Below are 13,004 nucleotides of genomic sequence, written 5' to 3' on the forward strand. Positions count from 1 at the left end.
AAAATTACATCTAAACAAATTCACGAAAAAAGAGCACACCAAAATTTTGAATTTCACACATATCGGTACTTTATGAATGCCTAGTGAATCATGTAGCTTAAATGTTTGCCACGCAACTTGGTAAAGTCTGCCATTCGTAAGATATACACGAAACAGAGATTTTGTTTTATATGCTTTTGTTGCAAGATTTGATGATGAGACGATGGCGTAGAAGATAAGCACCGACAACAAGTGCTGTCAGGATACAATATAAACAGTCTTATCATATTCGACAAATCAAACCCATTCTTTTCACACATTTTACTCTTTAGAGCTCTTCAACCTTGTATCTTCTCAAAGTATCAAACCTTTCCTAACTCAAAATCATGTCTGTTTCATTGCCTTTACTCTTATACATTCTCTTTGCATCCACTGTTAACGTTCTAGCTATCACCCAACAAGCAAAAGACTTAGTCCCATGCACAATGTGCGCCGAGTGCGAGAACCCATGTCAACCCCTGCCACCTTCCCCTCCACCTCCATCGCCACCGCCACCAGTGGTGGAGTGCCCTCCACCACCGTCACCGTCACCACCTCCACCGTCACCTCCGCTTCCACCGGCGATAGTTGAATGTCCACCACCACCAGAGATGCCATGTCCAGATAATTGTGAAATACCAGAAGGACCACCCCAGGCACAATATCCACCCGCAGGTTACTTTCCATCAGGAACACCTTATCAATACTATGTTCCAGGTAATGTGAAGAATAGCGGTGGAAAGATGAAGCCATATCAGGGGATACTCTTCTCCAATTATCTGATTTCTTACTCTCTCTATTTCACCAAGTTCTTCATTTATGTGGCTTCTAGTTGCCTTCCTTATTACTTGTTTAATGTTTAGCTTAATCATCGTGGTTGGTAGCAGAAGAAAAGAATGAAAAATAAAACTCAGTGCTAGCTCGGTTCCCCTATTCATATGTTCAGTCTCCATAGCTGCCAGACTCTAATTTCTTTCAAATTATTTGATAGAGTTTAATTCATAAATCAATTGTAATTATAAATTTGTTTAAATTAGCTATTATGATGATTGATTGTTTTTATTTTCAAAATTGATTGTTATTTAAGAATTTTTTTTAATGACTATTATTTAAAAATACTATATAAATATATTTATTTGAATTTCAGCATCATGTATGGTTAAAATTGTGGAGTTAAAAGAGTATTCATCTTAAAAGTGTACTTATAATAAAGTTAAAAGAAAATCATTTGTTGAAATTTACAGACGGTAATGCACAATATAGTTATGTTACAAATGAATTACAAAAATAAAAACGAGTATAACGATATAAGAGGTTAGAATAATTCAAGTTTATTTTAGTCCACTATGTTTTTTAATTTAAGATTAGCTTATTTAAAACTAGCTTTATATTTCTACCATCATATTAAAATTCGATTTGTCGTAGATTTTTAACTTTTATTTTCATCAGTAAATATTAATTGTTAATTATTTTAATAAAAAGAGTTTTTCCTTTTTAAATTTGCATTATTATGCTAACTTTATAACGGTTCCTTTAACTTCTAAATTCTTTGTGGCAAACTACTTAGAGTGTGGAGTTATGTTTATTTTATCATAATCGTTACCCTGACTTCAAGGCTTTTCAAAGCAAGTTACTTGAAAATGTGAGATAATTTCTTTATCAACAAAAGAAAATGATTATATATAACACTTTTGGTATTCCAACCTTATAAAAAAAATAATATTGTATAACCGATACATATCATAGGACTAAAGATGTGATTTTTCTCAAGCTACACACTTATATTTAAAAAAAAAAATTGCAAACAACTTACATCACATCCACCACATTCCAATAGTTATTGTTTTGTCTTATATATAATGGGTCTATCGATGGATTACACAAACACCAATAACATTTGAGCCAACTATATAAGACATTAACACTACTTTTTACCCAAAATCTTAAGGCAATAGATTAATGGGTCTTTCATCTTTATATACTGCTCTACTTTCTCATTTCTATCCAATGTGGGACTTGGACTCACACTTGGATTCCTAACATCTCCCCCTCAAGGGTGAGTCCCTTCCACATAGATACACTCCCCTTCCAGCGGAAGCATTCCCAATTAACCACAACCACGAGTAGCCCTTTTCAATCGTTGTATCTTAACGGAACTCGTTTATCTGGATACCCTTTGCCAGGAAGATTTTCGGTATATGGATCATTATACTCGTCTGAGCCAGTCACTAAGACAAACCATCGGCTCTGATACCATTATTGAGAAAAATGTGACCCACACAAATAATAATACTCTTCAATTCACTAGGGTTACTTTTCATTGAACTTTGGCAACCTTTAAATAGGTGCAAATAAGGTCTTGGACCAAATACAAATAATAAAAACTAACAATAGAATATCAACTAACTTAAAATAAAATCTACTTAATCTATCTCTATCTTATATCAATAAAATAAAATAATACTCTCCTAAATAAATGGAAAATCAAAACTATCTATATATATTTTATCTCTATCAAAATCAAATCAAATATTACTAAACTCAAAACTAATAAAATAAGATTTAAACAAAATTATTAATAAAACCCTAAAATTTAAGTTTATCCCAACAAACTCTCTCATAAACTTAAGTTCTTCCTTCTTTCAATCGGCTTTCCATGTGCATCATCTCACTCCAGGTTTGCTTCTTTCAATCATATTTGAGTTGGAGTTATTGAAGCTCTTACTAGTCATATCTTGTTTCAAACATCTTCTCTCCAAGATTTTCAACTCTAGTTCATACAACCGGTTCTTCCTTACTTTTACTTAGGTTGTTAGACGACCATGCTTATCCTTTAAATACAATACCTGGTCCTTCATAAAAACTGAATTACCTTTTTCAATTATCTGACTCATGCTTAAAATATTGCTCTTCAGCTCCGGAACATAATAAATATCCTTAATCTCTCCAACTCGTTCATTCTTCTGCATATGTCGGATTGTTTCACGCCCTTTCACGGCCACCTTGGAGTCATCTCCAAAAGACATAAATTTGGCCTCACCTTGGCGAGTTTATAAAAAAAGTTCTTGTTTCCACACATATGATTGCTTGCCCCAGTATCTAGATACCATACCGAGTTGGTAGAAATCTCATCAGCCTTCATCTCTTCTTCATCTTCTTCTTCCCTATTTTATTTGGTTCATGAATGCTATATGCTTTCTCTTCCTTTTCAAGAGTCACCTTCTTCAGCTCCTCAAGCTCAACCCTATGTTCATCTAGAAGCCTCCATATCCGCCAATCTCTTCATCTTTTTGTTTGAGTTCTTTCACCAGGTTTTCCTTCTCCACAATTGTTGCATCCTTTACCGAGATCACTTCATCCATTGTTGGGATTGGGCTCTCCATGTCCACTGCATCCGAGCTCTTTGGCAGCAATAGTTCTTCTGCATCTTCAATAAGGAGATTCGTCTCCCTCTTTCTCTCGGTCTTGCAATACTTTGCAATATGGCCAGCCTTGCCAATATTGTAGCACTTGCTTGATCTACACTCGTTTGCATAGTGACCGTACTTGCCACACTTAAAACACTCCACTCTTGATCAATCTCCTCGGCCTTTCCCTTGTCCTCGGTCACGTCAATTCTGTTGACCGGTTTGCTCTTCATCATTCTCAAAATTACCTTGGCCACGTCCACCTCGTCCTCGGCCTCCTTGCCCTCTACCTCCAGGACCTCGGCTCTGAGTAAGCCGAGTTTTATTCGAATCAAACTGTACCTCTAGTGCTTGGTCGTCAGGTTCAACTTGATCATTCCAACTCCTTTTCCTTTGTTTGTGGGCTTCTAATAACCCAACAAGTTCATCCACTGTGAGAACCGACAAGTCCTTCAATTCTTCGATGGCGCACACGATACTTTCGAAATCTTTTGTAAGAGATATCAAAAAATTTCCCGCAACCCGGCTAGATGGCATTTGTTCTCCATTCCAACCGAGTTGGTTGGCCACCTTCTCCACCCGAGTTATGTACTCGGTTATATGCTCTTTGGGCTCCATCTTTAACGGTTCAAACTCTCTTCTGAGAATTTGTATTCGGACTTGTCTAACGCGGTTGTCACCCTTATATGCAACCTCCAATACCTCACACTTGGATTCCCAATAATATATATTTTTGTTACGAAACTTTCAATTCGTATTTTGAATCAGTAAACAAAATAAATATGACACTATGATTAGAATTTGTTGATAAAAAATTACAGTTGGAATTTTTTTATTAAAATTAACATTTGTGAGGCATGGCTGCTTATATAAAATTCAATATAACATTTTAAGTTTTGATGTTTGTAAATTTTGTTTTTCTTATATATTATTTAATTTTATGTGTGAAACTTTAAAATCATATTTAAATTTTTCAAGTCATATATATAACTAAAACTGTAGGTACTAAATTCCGACAAAAATAAAACTAAAAACTATGTAATCGAGATATTAATATATTTATAAATTGAAGTCTAACTTGTAATAATTATCTACTCGTTTTTGTGCAATTTAACTCCAAATCTTGAAAAAAAAAATCGGATGGGATTGTATATATCTTTATAGTTTTGTGCAAAAGTCATTTAAATCAATGTAGTTTCTTAAGTATAAACTGAGATTTAAAATGTTCATTTTAATTTTAGTGTTTCAATTTATTGCTGAAAATAACTTGTTTTTCAAATAAAAGAACTTCCATTAAGTTATAAGTTTTAAGGTGTGTTTATTTGAGAAAGATGATTTGAAAGAGATTGAATTAATGAATTTGAAGAACTGTAATACTAAATTGTATGTTATTTTTTTTTAAGGAATTTAGAAATGATTGAAGGTAGACTTGAAAATAAAGTTTATGAAAATTTATATAGGATTTGATGGATGCGATAAATAAAAAAATGTTTTAATAGATAAAAGATAAATATTATCAAATTGTCATTAATGATAATAGTAATATAAGATAATATTTTTAAAAAAATATTGGTAAAAAATACTTTAAGTAGTAGAAAAAAATAAAAAATAAAATAATATTTTATTTAAGTAACTGATTCCAGCTACAAGTAGAATCACTTATCTTCACGTTGGAATCGGTTCAATGTTTACAACACAACAAGACAGACACATTGAGTCGATTAAATGCATTTCGAAATTGGTTACAACACTTTACACTTCGTGTGAAATTTGGTAATTATGAAATTAGACGAAGACAAAGATGACAATTCTTATTAATTTCCTTCAAATGTGAGCACTTCAACAATTAATAAAAAAATAACGGATCCTACAATTAAGCGCATTTTATTCACTTCAAATCGTTGCAAGTGAAAAGAATTTGAATAAGTCATATGTGTATATCATTCCTTTTGAATAGTGAATTATGGTCAAACAAACATAGCCTTAGTTTATTACTTTATGATTAACAAAGTTATTTTTGATATGTCCTTCACTTCTTCCAAAAATTTGTTTATATATATTTGAAGACTACTAAATATTTTAAAATTGATATTTTAAAAATATGTCTAGATTGCTATTAAATATAAAATTAAAACATGAGACTTAAACTCAATTAACATATTTTTTTATTATTTTAACTTCTTCTTTTCTTCTTTTACTTTCTCCCGAATGTATGTTTAGGGGGTAATGGTAGACAAAATACCGATGAGGTTTGCACCTTACTTATATATTATAGTCCACTTAGAACTCGTTAGGATAGGCTCTAACCAAGGCTCTCATATTAGAAAGTGAGTTTAAATCTAACTCAATCCCACAAAACCGGTTTGTAGGGTGAGGTTTGCACCCAATTATAAATGATTTATCATTTTTGTGATAAATAAAAGGTCAAAAAAGAAGATCAATATGTACAACATTTACAAAATATTAGGAGCATTAAGCAAATCAAGCAAATAAATTTCATCTTGAACTTAATTGACCAAATCATCTTGAAAGTATATCGTTGTCCTAAATCCTATCCAAATTAAGGATATCTTTGAACCAATGTTTCACGTGTATTTAAAAAGAAATCACTTTTTGTATAAGCTAATAAAGTCACCTTACACGCATAATAAAAAAAATAAAATTCTAGAAGGATTATAAGAAAGAGTTTCTACAAATTAATTAGCAGTAATTTCTGAAAAAAGAATTAGCCTTAATTTCTTTTCAATTTTTTATTTTTAAAAATGTTTATGAAAATACTCGTTCCTCTGACTAGAAAATAAATTTATACAAGGAGGATTTTGACTTCATCTAACTGTCAGTATCATTTAGCTACATTTGTTATAATAAAACTATAATTCTAAGAATTTATTTTTTATGGGAAAAGAGTACACATTGACAAGAATATCTAACCATAATACTAATATATAAGACATTTAGTTAATTTTTGTAGTATAGTGGTGTTTTGGTATTAATTAGCACGACCACTTCAACACGAGTCAACGTCAACTTCAACTCATTTAATCACTGCAGCTGCTGGAACCGCAACTGCTGGAAGTAAATGTAATAAATACAACAGAAAACACAATACTTACTTTAATCTTTAATAGAAAAATATAATTTTTAAAAATAATATAATCTTTACGGATAGTTTATGATTTTATGAAACGTTATTTTTTTTTTATCTCTAGTAAATGTTGTAATGTATGTATTTTGTTAATAAATAGCGCAGTATCGTTTTGAAAATCATTTTAACAAATTTATGCATTTATTATATTTTAAAATATTAGGGAATCAAAATGAATTAATTATTTTATTAGTCTATATAATTATGCTAAAACTTTCTTTTAATAAAGATAAAGTAAACTATAATTGAAATTTTGTCCATAAAAAATAATAATAATAATTGCAAATTAAAGCTTAGTACTTTAGGAAGGACAACTAAATTATACAAATCTTCTCATATATATACAAAGACTTTTACATGTTTTAATTTCTAAAACTAGTAAGCCTTTTGACAACTAATACACTAAACAAAAATTTGAAATTATTAATGAAATTTTATCAACGAAAATAAATTTATTAATAAATTTAAATTATCAACATAAATTGTACGACAGACCACTGCAAGCGTTGGATTACAATAAGGACATTACTACTAGAAAAATTTCATTGTCATGCGCTAGTCATTTGGGCAGAAGAAGTTTTTACTGTCACTTCCGATGATTGGATTGACATGAATCTTAATATGTGCTTTTTCCCAAAAACAAATTATGAGAGACCCTAATCATGAAATTTAGCGTTTTTCTTTTAATTTTTTTTAGTGCATTTCCTTTCAATCGTGTAAAAATTTATTCGATGTATTCTAATTAAAAACCTCCAATCCAAAATATAATTCTGATAATGGAAGATTAAGTTAGATTGAAGATGGACTGATTCTTAATTTTTCTAAATTGGGAAAGCTAAAAAAAAGAAAAAAGAATGAAAGAAGAGGAAGAATATAACTAAATTGCAATAATTATAGACAAAATTTACCAACAGATTTTGTTTTTAGTAGATGTGATTGAATGCACTTTTATTGACAAATTTGGTTCAATTTAAAATCTATTAAAAAAATTATTATCAATAGATTTTTTACATTGTTGACGATTTTTTATCATTAATAATACTTATTTTTCTTGTAATGATAGTTATAATTATTTAAATAAATAATAAATAGAAATAATTTTTTTGAAAACGACAAAGTTTATGTGTCCATTAACAACTAATGTGAAAGGTATATCTTTTACATTGTATTCAGAAACCAGACAATCATCTTAAGGTCAAAACTAATATTTTTGGTAAAAAAGGTTTAGACAAAAGCCGGATTACAAAGATGACTCACAAATTACTACACAATGTAAGGTTAAAACATCATTAGGTGACATTAGGCCTCTTAAGAGGTAAAAACTCATTAAGGATACTACAAATAGAACATATAGATAAAATATTTAATACTTTTAAACCATTTGCATTTATTACAATAATCGAGACCAACAACTATTTGAACGTTTGAGTGTTTTTTTAGGCATTCAACTTAATGATATTATACATAAGAGATTATTAATGATGATACAAAGACTAAAGGAGTTGTAGGGTGAATAATATGTGACAAAACAGGCTAGCCTAAGCCATCCTACCATTGGCCCCACAAAAATGGATCGGACTAGGCTGGCCTGCAACTTGAAAACGGGATGGAAAATAGAACTCATCCTACCATAGGACAAGTTGGCAAGCTAACTAGCTGGCCTGATAATTCATAACTCGAAGGAATGATAATGGGTGGTGTGTTAAAATCAACTATTGTACCTTCTAAGGCCCATGTTTTGTTAAAAGCTTTGTATTTTTGCTAAGATCATAACCCAATGCAATAAGGACAATCACAAAATAAAACTAGAGAAATCAGGACAAAACAAGGAATAAATGTGAGAAGTACTATCGTTGTTATACGAATTGGCATTGCTATAGAAATTGTCGGTGATGGGTGGCGTCGCACGCTCCTCCTCTCATGATCTCTCTCTCCCTCGCACCACATCATGTGGGGTTGGTTGTTGCTTGCAACATGTTTCTTAGGCAGTGGTGGCTTGCGTCGCGTCTAGTGGTTTTGTTTGGAGAAAGAAAGAGACATGGGTTAGTTTGAAATATCTCTTTTGGAATTTTTTTATGGATTGACAAGGATATCAAAATGTTTCATCCTACATCTCCAATCATTTCATCATGCATCTCTAATTTTCAAAAAAATAGCCTAAAATATTACAATTTTTTTTTCATCAAATTTTAAAATTTGATGAAGGATTTTTTCTTCATCAAATTTTGAAATTCAATTAATACAAAAAGTGAAAGTGTAAGATTTTTTGAATTGGAGAAAAATAGTTTTAAAATTTAAAAAAAAGTAAAAATAAAATAAAATGATTGGAGATGCAAAATGAAACAACCACATATCAATCAATCAGATCTGATCCATTTTATCATTCTTAGTCAATATTGTATTCTCCTGTACAACAACAATCTTTTTTTCTAAAACTTAAAGCATTATGCAAAGGAATAGTGGTGCGATAAGAGAGGAGGATTGATAACGTTGCTGGAAAAGCCTTCATAAGGTGGTGGTGGGATAACACAATGGGATAGCTTTCATTAAGCGTGCTGTGACAAAACCAGTTTCCAGGAAAGAACCATTAAGAAAATAAAGTTTTCACAGAGAACGAAACAGAAACTCAACTTGTAATTCTAATTAATGATATTTTATATTAACATAGAAAGCATCAAGGTAGTAAAATTTTATTTGAAATTTATTTAATTTTATAAAATCTATTCATAAAGTTAATTTGTATTTTTAATACACTCTTCTACACTGAAATATATAATAACAATTTGATAACGATTGAATAACAACGAATGATATAATAAATTTAACAAATATTATAAATTCTAAATATTTCAAATATTATAGAATATTAAATTCTAAGTTTAAATCAACTTATCTAATAAAATAAAATTTTATTTATTTATTTTATATTTTATTTATACCTTTAAAAAATGAGATTAAAAATAAATTGTATAAGATGAAGAAAAAAGAAATGTATATGTGGTAAATCGTGTTTTTGCAATGATGTTTACTCACAAACAGTACTACAGAAAAATTTGGAGAAAGGCATTTATTGGAAACTGGTTAATCTGGTTTGCAGATACGATGTAATTAATAAAGGAAAAGTAACTAGTTACCCCATATGAACGCAACTCGCTGCAAATTAATTGATACTTCCACATGCATGCCGACCGCATTTATACACTTATCTACATTATACGCCAAACATTAATTCATTTAGAGGTGCCTTCTCACTTTTCGTCTCAACCTCTATTTAACCACAATAATCAACGTATTTTAATAAACGGAGAAGGATTTTTAAAACAATGTTGCAATATATTTTAAATTGTTTATTCCAAATGCAAATTGACACTAAAAAAACTTATAAAAAAACGACAAGGACTTCCCCATAACAGAAAAAATGGAGAAAATATGAAAATGTCGTCTCTCAACCACCAGCCGAAAGACGTAGAAGCATATTAAGGAAGATCACTCTTCAAAAGTCAACTTTAAGCTACCCCACACTCTATCTCATTTTTACTCTTTCTCAAAAATCGATGCATCGATATCTTCATCCAAGAATCTGCAAACCAACGCGTTTAAGAACATTAAATAAAAAATACCTATCATGTCATAAATATGCAATATTATTTACTATTTATAAGTGCATTCGCTAATTAAATGCTGATTATTTACTGTCAATCGTCACATTAAGAATTATACATTCTTGATATAACATAAAGAAATAAAGAAAAAGATAAGTTACACTAAAACTTCTAGGTATAATTATACTTATTTCAAAACTTATGCATAATTCGATATAAAAGTTTGTAGGGGCTTTAAATTAATTATGATCAAAATTTATAATTTAAAAATTATTTACAATGTCTTGATTATATTATTTTTCTCTTTAATATGAGCTAATCACTTTATTCAATTAATTGCCTTCTTCAACTTTCCAAAAGAAAGAAAGAAAAGAACATGGGATGCATACTGAAATTATATCTCTCCTAGGCAGACAACTGCAAGTAGGTATACTTGATTTAATATTCACTACGCAAACAACCACTCTTTCTCTGTACTTATTATTTATAACCCTCCTTATTCATGGAATGTGTTGTGACATTGATACACAATCTTTTTAGAACACTAAGAAATTCTTCTAAGTTGGAACCATCATAAGTTTGCATTAACTTCAAGTATATGGCTATAGTAACTATAATCATAATGATATTAGCGCAATCATCATCATTATTAAATGTTACGTGACGTAAACATTATACTAAGTAGCTTTTCTCACGAAAGTGCTGATATTAGTGGAATGAAGGCATGCATTGTGTGCAAGATCATATGATCCTAGTATTGAAAAAAGAAAACATACCAATCTAATACGAATACGTAAATAAAATGGAACATCTTATGCACCTTTTTCTTTCTGATAGTACTGTTTTAAGGCGAACAGCCACAAAAAATAAAAAGCAGAATCATTTTTAGATTTTAAAAAGTGCTAAATAATGAAAGGGTAAATGTTGGTTTACTTATCCATGTTACACGATTTATTTCTTATTCAAGTACAGTGTATTATTTATCATTTTTCTTCGCTCCTTTTATTCTATATATGTAGCGAATATATAAAGAGCATCAACGTGTGGCGAACTTCATTGCTTCCCCTTCTTACTTAACTGGTAGCTCTTTCTCTTCTGGTTTTGGTTGGGTTGGTTTGGTATAACAATGGAAGGTATCTCAGGGGGGTTGAAGAAGTATTGGAGGAGAAGCATAAGGGGATACCAAAGACTGCATGGGTTGGAAGGGCGTAAGAGAGAAACGGTTCAGCTTGGAGAGAACCGAAGAAGAAGGAGATGGCGCATAAAGATCAATCCCAAGATGAAAATCCGCAAAATCTCTTCCCCGAAGAAGTTGGTGCTGTGGGTCAGAGACGCCTACATGAGGATGATGCTGGGTCTTGCTAGCTCCACCGCTGCCTCTGCCGTCGGCTACGGCGCCGACTCCACCTCCACCAACGGTGGCTTCGGGAGGGGCCCACCGCCGAAGGAGTACGACCAGAAGATGATCGTTCATATGTACAAGTCCTTGATTATGGCACAGGGACAGTTGCTGCCCCGAGATCCAACACCCAACCCTGTCACCACAATGGTTACCACGATCTTATGATTTCTTTTTAATTACAAGAACATGTTTTTACCTTTATTTGATTCTTAAGGATTTGTATGGAAATAGTATAATTGAAAAAAAAAAACTACTTTTACAGTTTTTTCTTTCACACAATATGTTAAAGAAAAAAAAAACACACCTATATTTTTATAATTTAGATAAATGTATCAAAATTTAAAAAGAAAAGTCTCTTAAACGCTAAACTGGCCTTAACTTGTTTTCAGCTTCCAATCCTTGTTTTGTTTTTCTTCGGTTTTAGGTTGTAATATTTTAATAAAGTTGCACGAATTACATGAATTACCTAGGTTGTTCCATTAGATCTGGCTTGGTTGAAAACAAAGTCTCACGTCGAAACATAGGTTTATATATATATATATATATATATATATATATATATATATATATATATATATATATATAAAAGATATCTTTATTTATAAGATGTTTTTTTGAAGTGATACCAAAAGTTTTTTGAAGGTTTGATCCAAATTCCAGAATTTTTTTTTTCAGAAATCAATGATTCCCTTCTTTTACCGAAAACATTTTCCGGGATGGTTTGCTGGGATGGGAGTTGAAATTTGATGAGGGTGCATGAAGCTTTAGCCATTAACATTTGGTGTCTTGACCCAAACGAGGATCTACGGGGGAATGTGCGGCCCAGGCCCAGGCCCAATAAACAGTAATGGTTTGAAAAGAAAAAAAAATGGCGACATAGAAATCATCCGATGCAGGTTGATACCCATGTCAGTCCATGAAACATGACAATATAATTTTAAATATGTTATTCATTATTTTATGTAAATTTTCTTATTTTAGTGTCTTATTACATTTTTTTTATCATAACTAGAGTTTCTTTCACTGTATTATTTACACTAAAAGTATGCTTCAAAATAAGTTATTTTATTTTGAAATATAAAAAAAAGTAAATAAAGAGGAAAAAAGTTATTCAAAAACTCACCATTATAAAAGAGAGGAAGTAATATATTATAACTTGTTGATATGTCTTAAAAATACAGTGAAGAGTTTGACTGTCTGCACATAAGAAAACTGTTTCAGTATAATCATTGGGACCGACATACGAATCTTGTTGATGATGTGTAATCTCTCCTCTACTTCTCGTATACCTACTCGCACTTCTCGCATTGTGGGGGTACCTGCGAAAATACTCCGATGTTAAAGTCAAATATGAGTGACAAAAATTTTTGTTCTTCTATTAATGAATCTCTCGTAATGTAATCTCCTTTTCTTAGAGTGAAAAACGTACC

General features: G+C 31.0%; 2 protein-coding genes across 2 annotated transcripts; both read left to right on the top strand.

The window, feature by feature from the left end:
• Positions 1-258: 258 nt before the first annotated feature.
• On the top strand, positions 259-951 carry LOC108328527 (sulfated surface glycoprotein 185). Its single transcript, XM_017562405.2, has one exon. The coding sequence runs from the start codon at positions 366-368 to the stop codon at positions 879-881; it is 516 nt and encodes a 171-aa protein (XP_017417894.1). The 5' UTR covers positions 259-365; the 3' UTR covers positions 882-951.
• Positions 952-11,126: 10,175 nt separating this feature from the next.
• On the top strand, positions 11,127-12,528 carry LOC108326813 (uncharacterized). Its single transcript, XM_017560380.2, has 2 exons — positions 11,127-11,721; positions 12,250-12,528. The coding sequence occupies exons 1-2, from the start codon at positions 11,299-11,301 to the stop codon at positions 12,319-12,321; spliced, it is 495 nt and encodes a 164-aa protein (XP_017415869.1). The 5' UTR covers positions 11,127-11,298; the 3' UTR covers positions 12,322-12,528.
• Positions 12,529-13,004: the final 476 nt, after the last annotated feature.

This window comes from Vigna angularis, chromosome 2, assembly GCF_016808095.1.
Source record: "Vigna angularis cultivar LongXiaoDou No.4 chromosome 2, ASM1680809v1, whole genome shotgun sequence".
NCBI classification, from domain to species: domain Eukaryota; kingdom Viridiplantae; phylum Streptophyta; class Magnoliopsida; order Fabales; family Fabaceae; genus Vigna; species Vigna angularis.

Coding starts and splice junctions, on each gene's coding strand:
- LOC108328527 (XM_017562405.2), top strand. CDS start 366: ATGTCTGTTTCATTGCCTTTACTCTTATACATTCTCTTTGCATCCACT.
- LOC108326813 (XM_017560380.2), top strand. CDS start 11,299: ATGGAAGGTATCTCAGGGGGGTTGAAGAAGTATTGGAGGAGAAGCATA. Junction 11,722..12,249: donor CCAACCCTGTCACCACAATG/GTTACCACGATC, acceptor TTTTTTTTTCAG/AAATCAATGATTCCCTTCTT.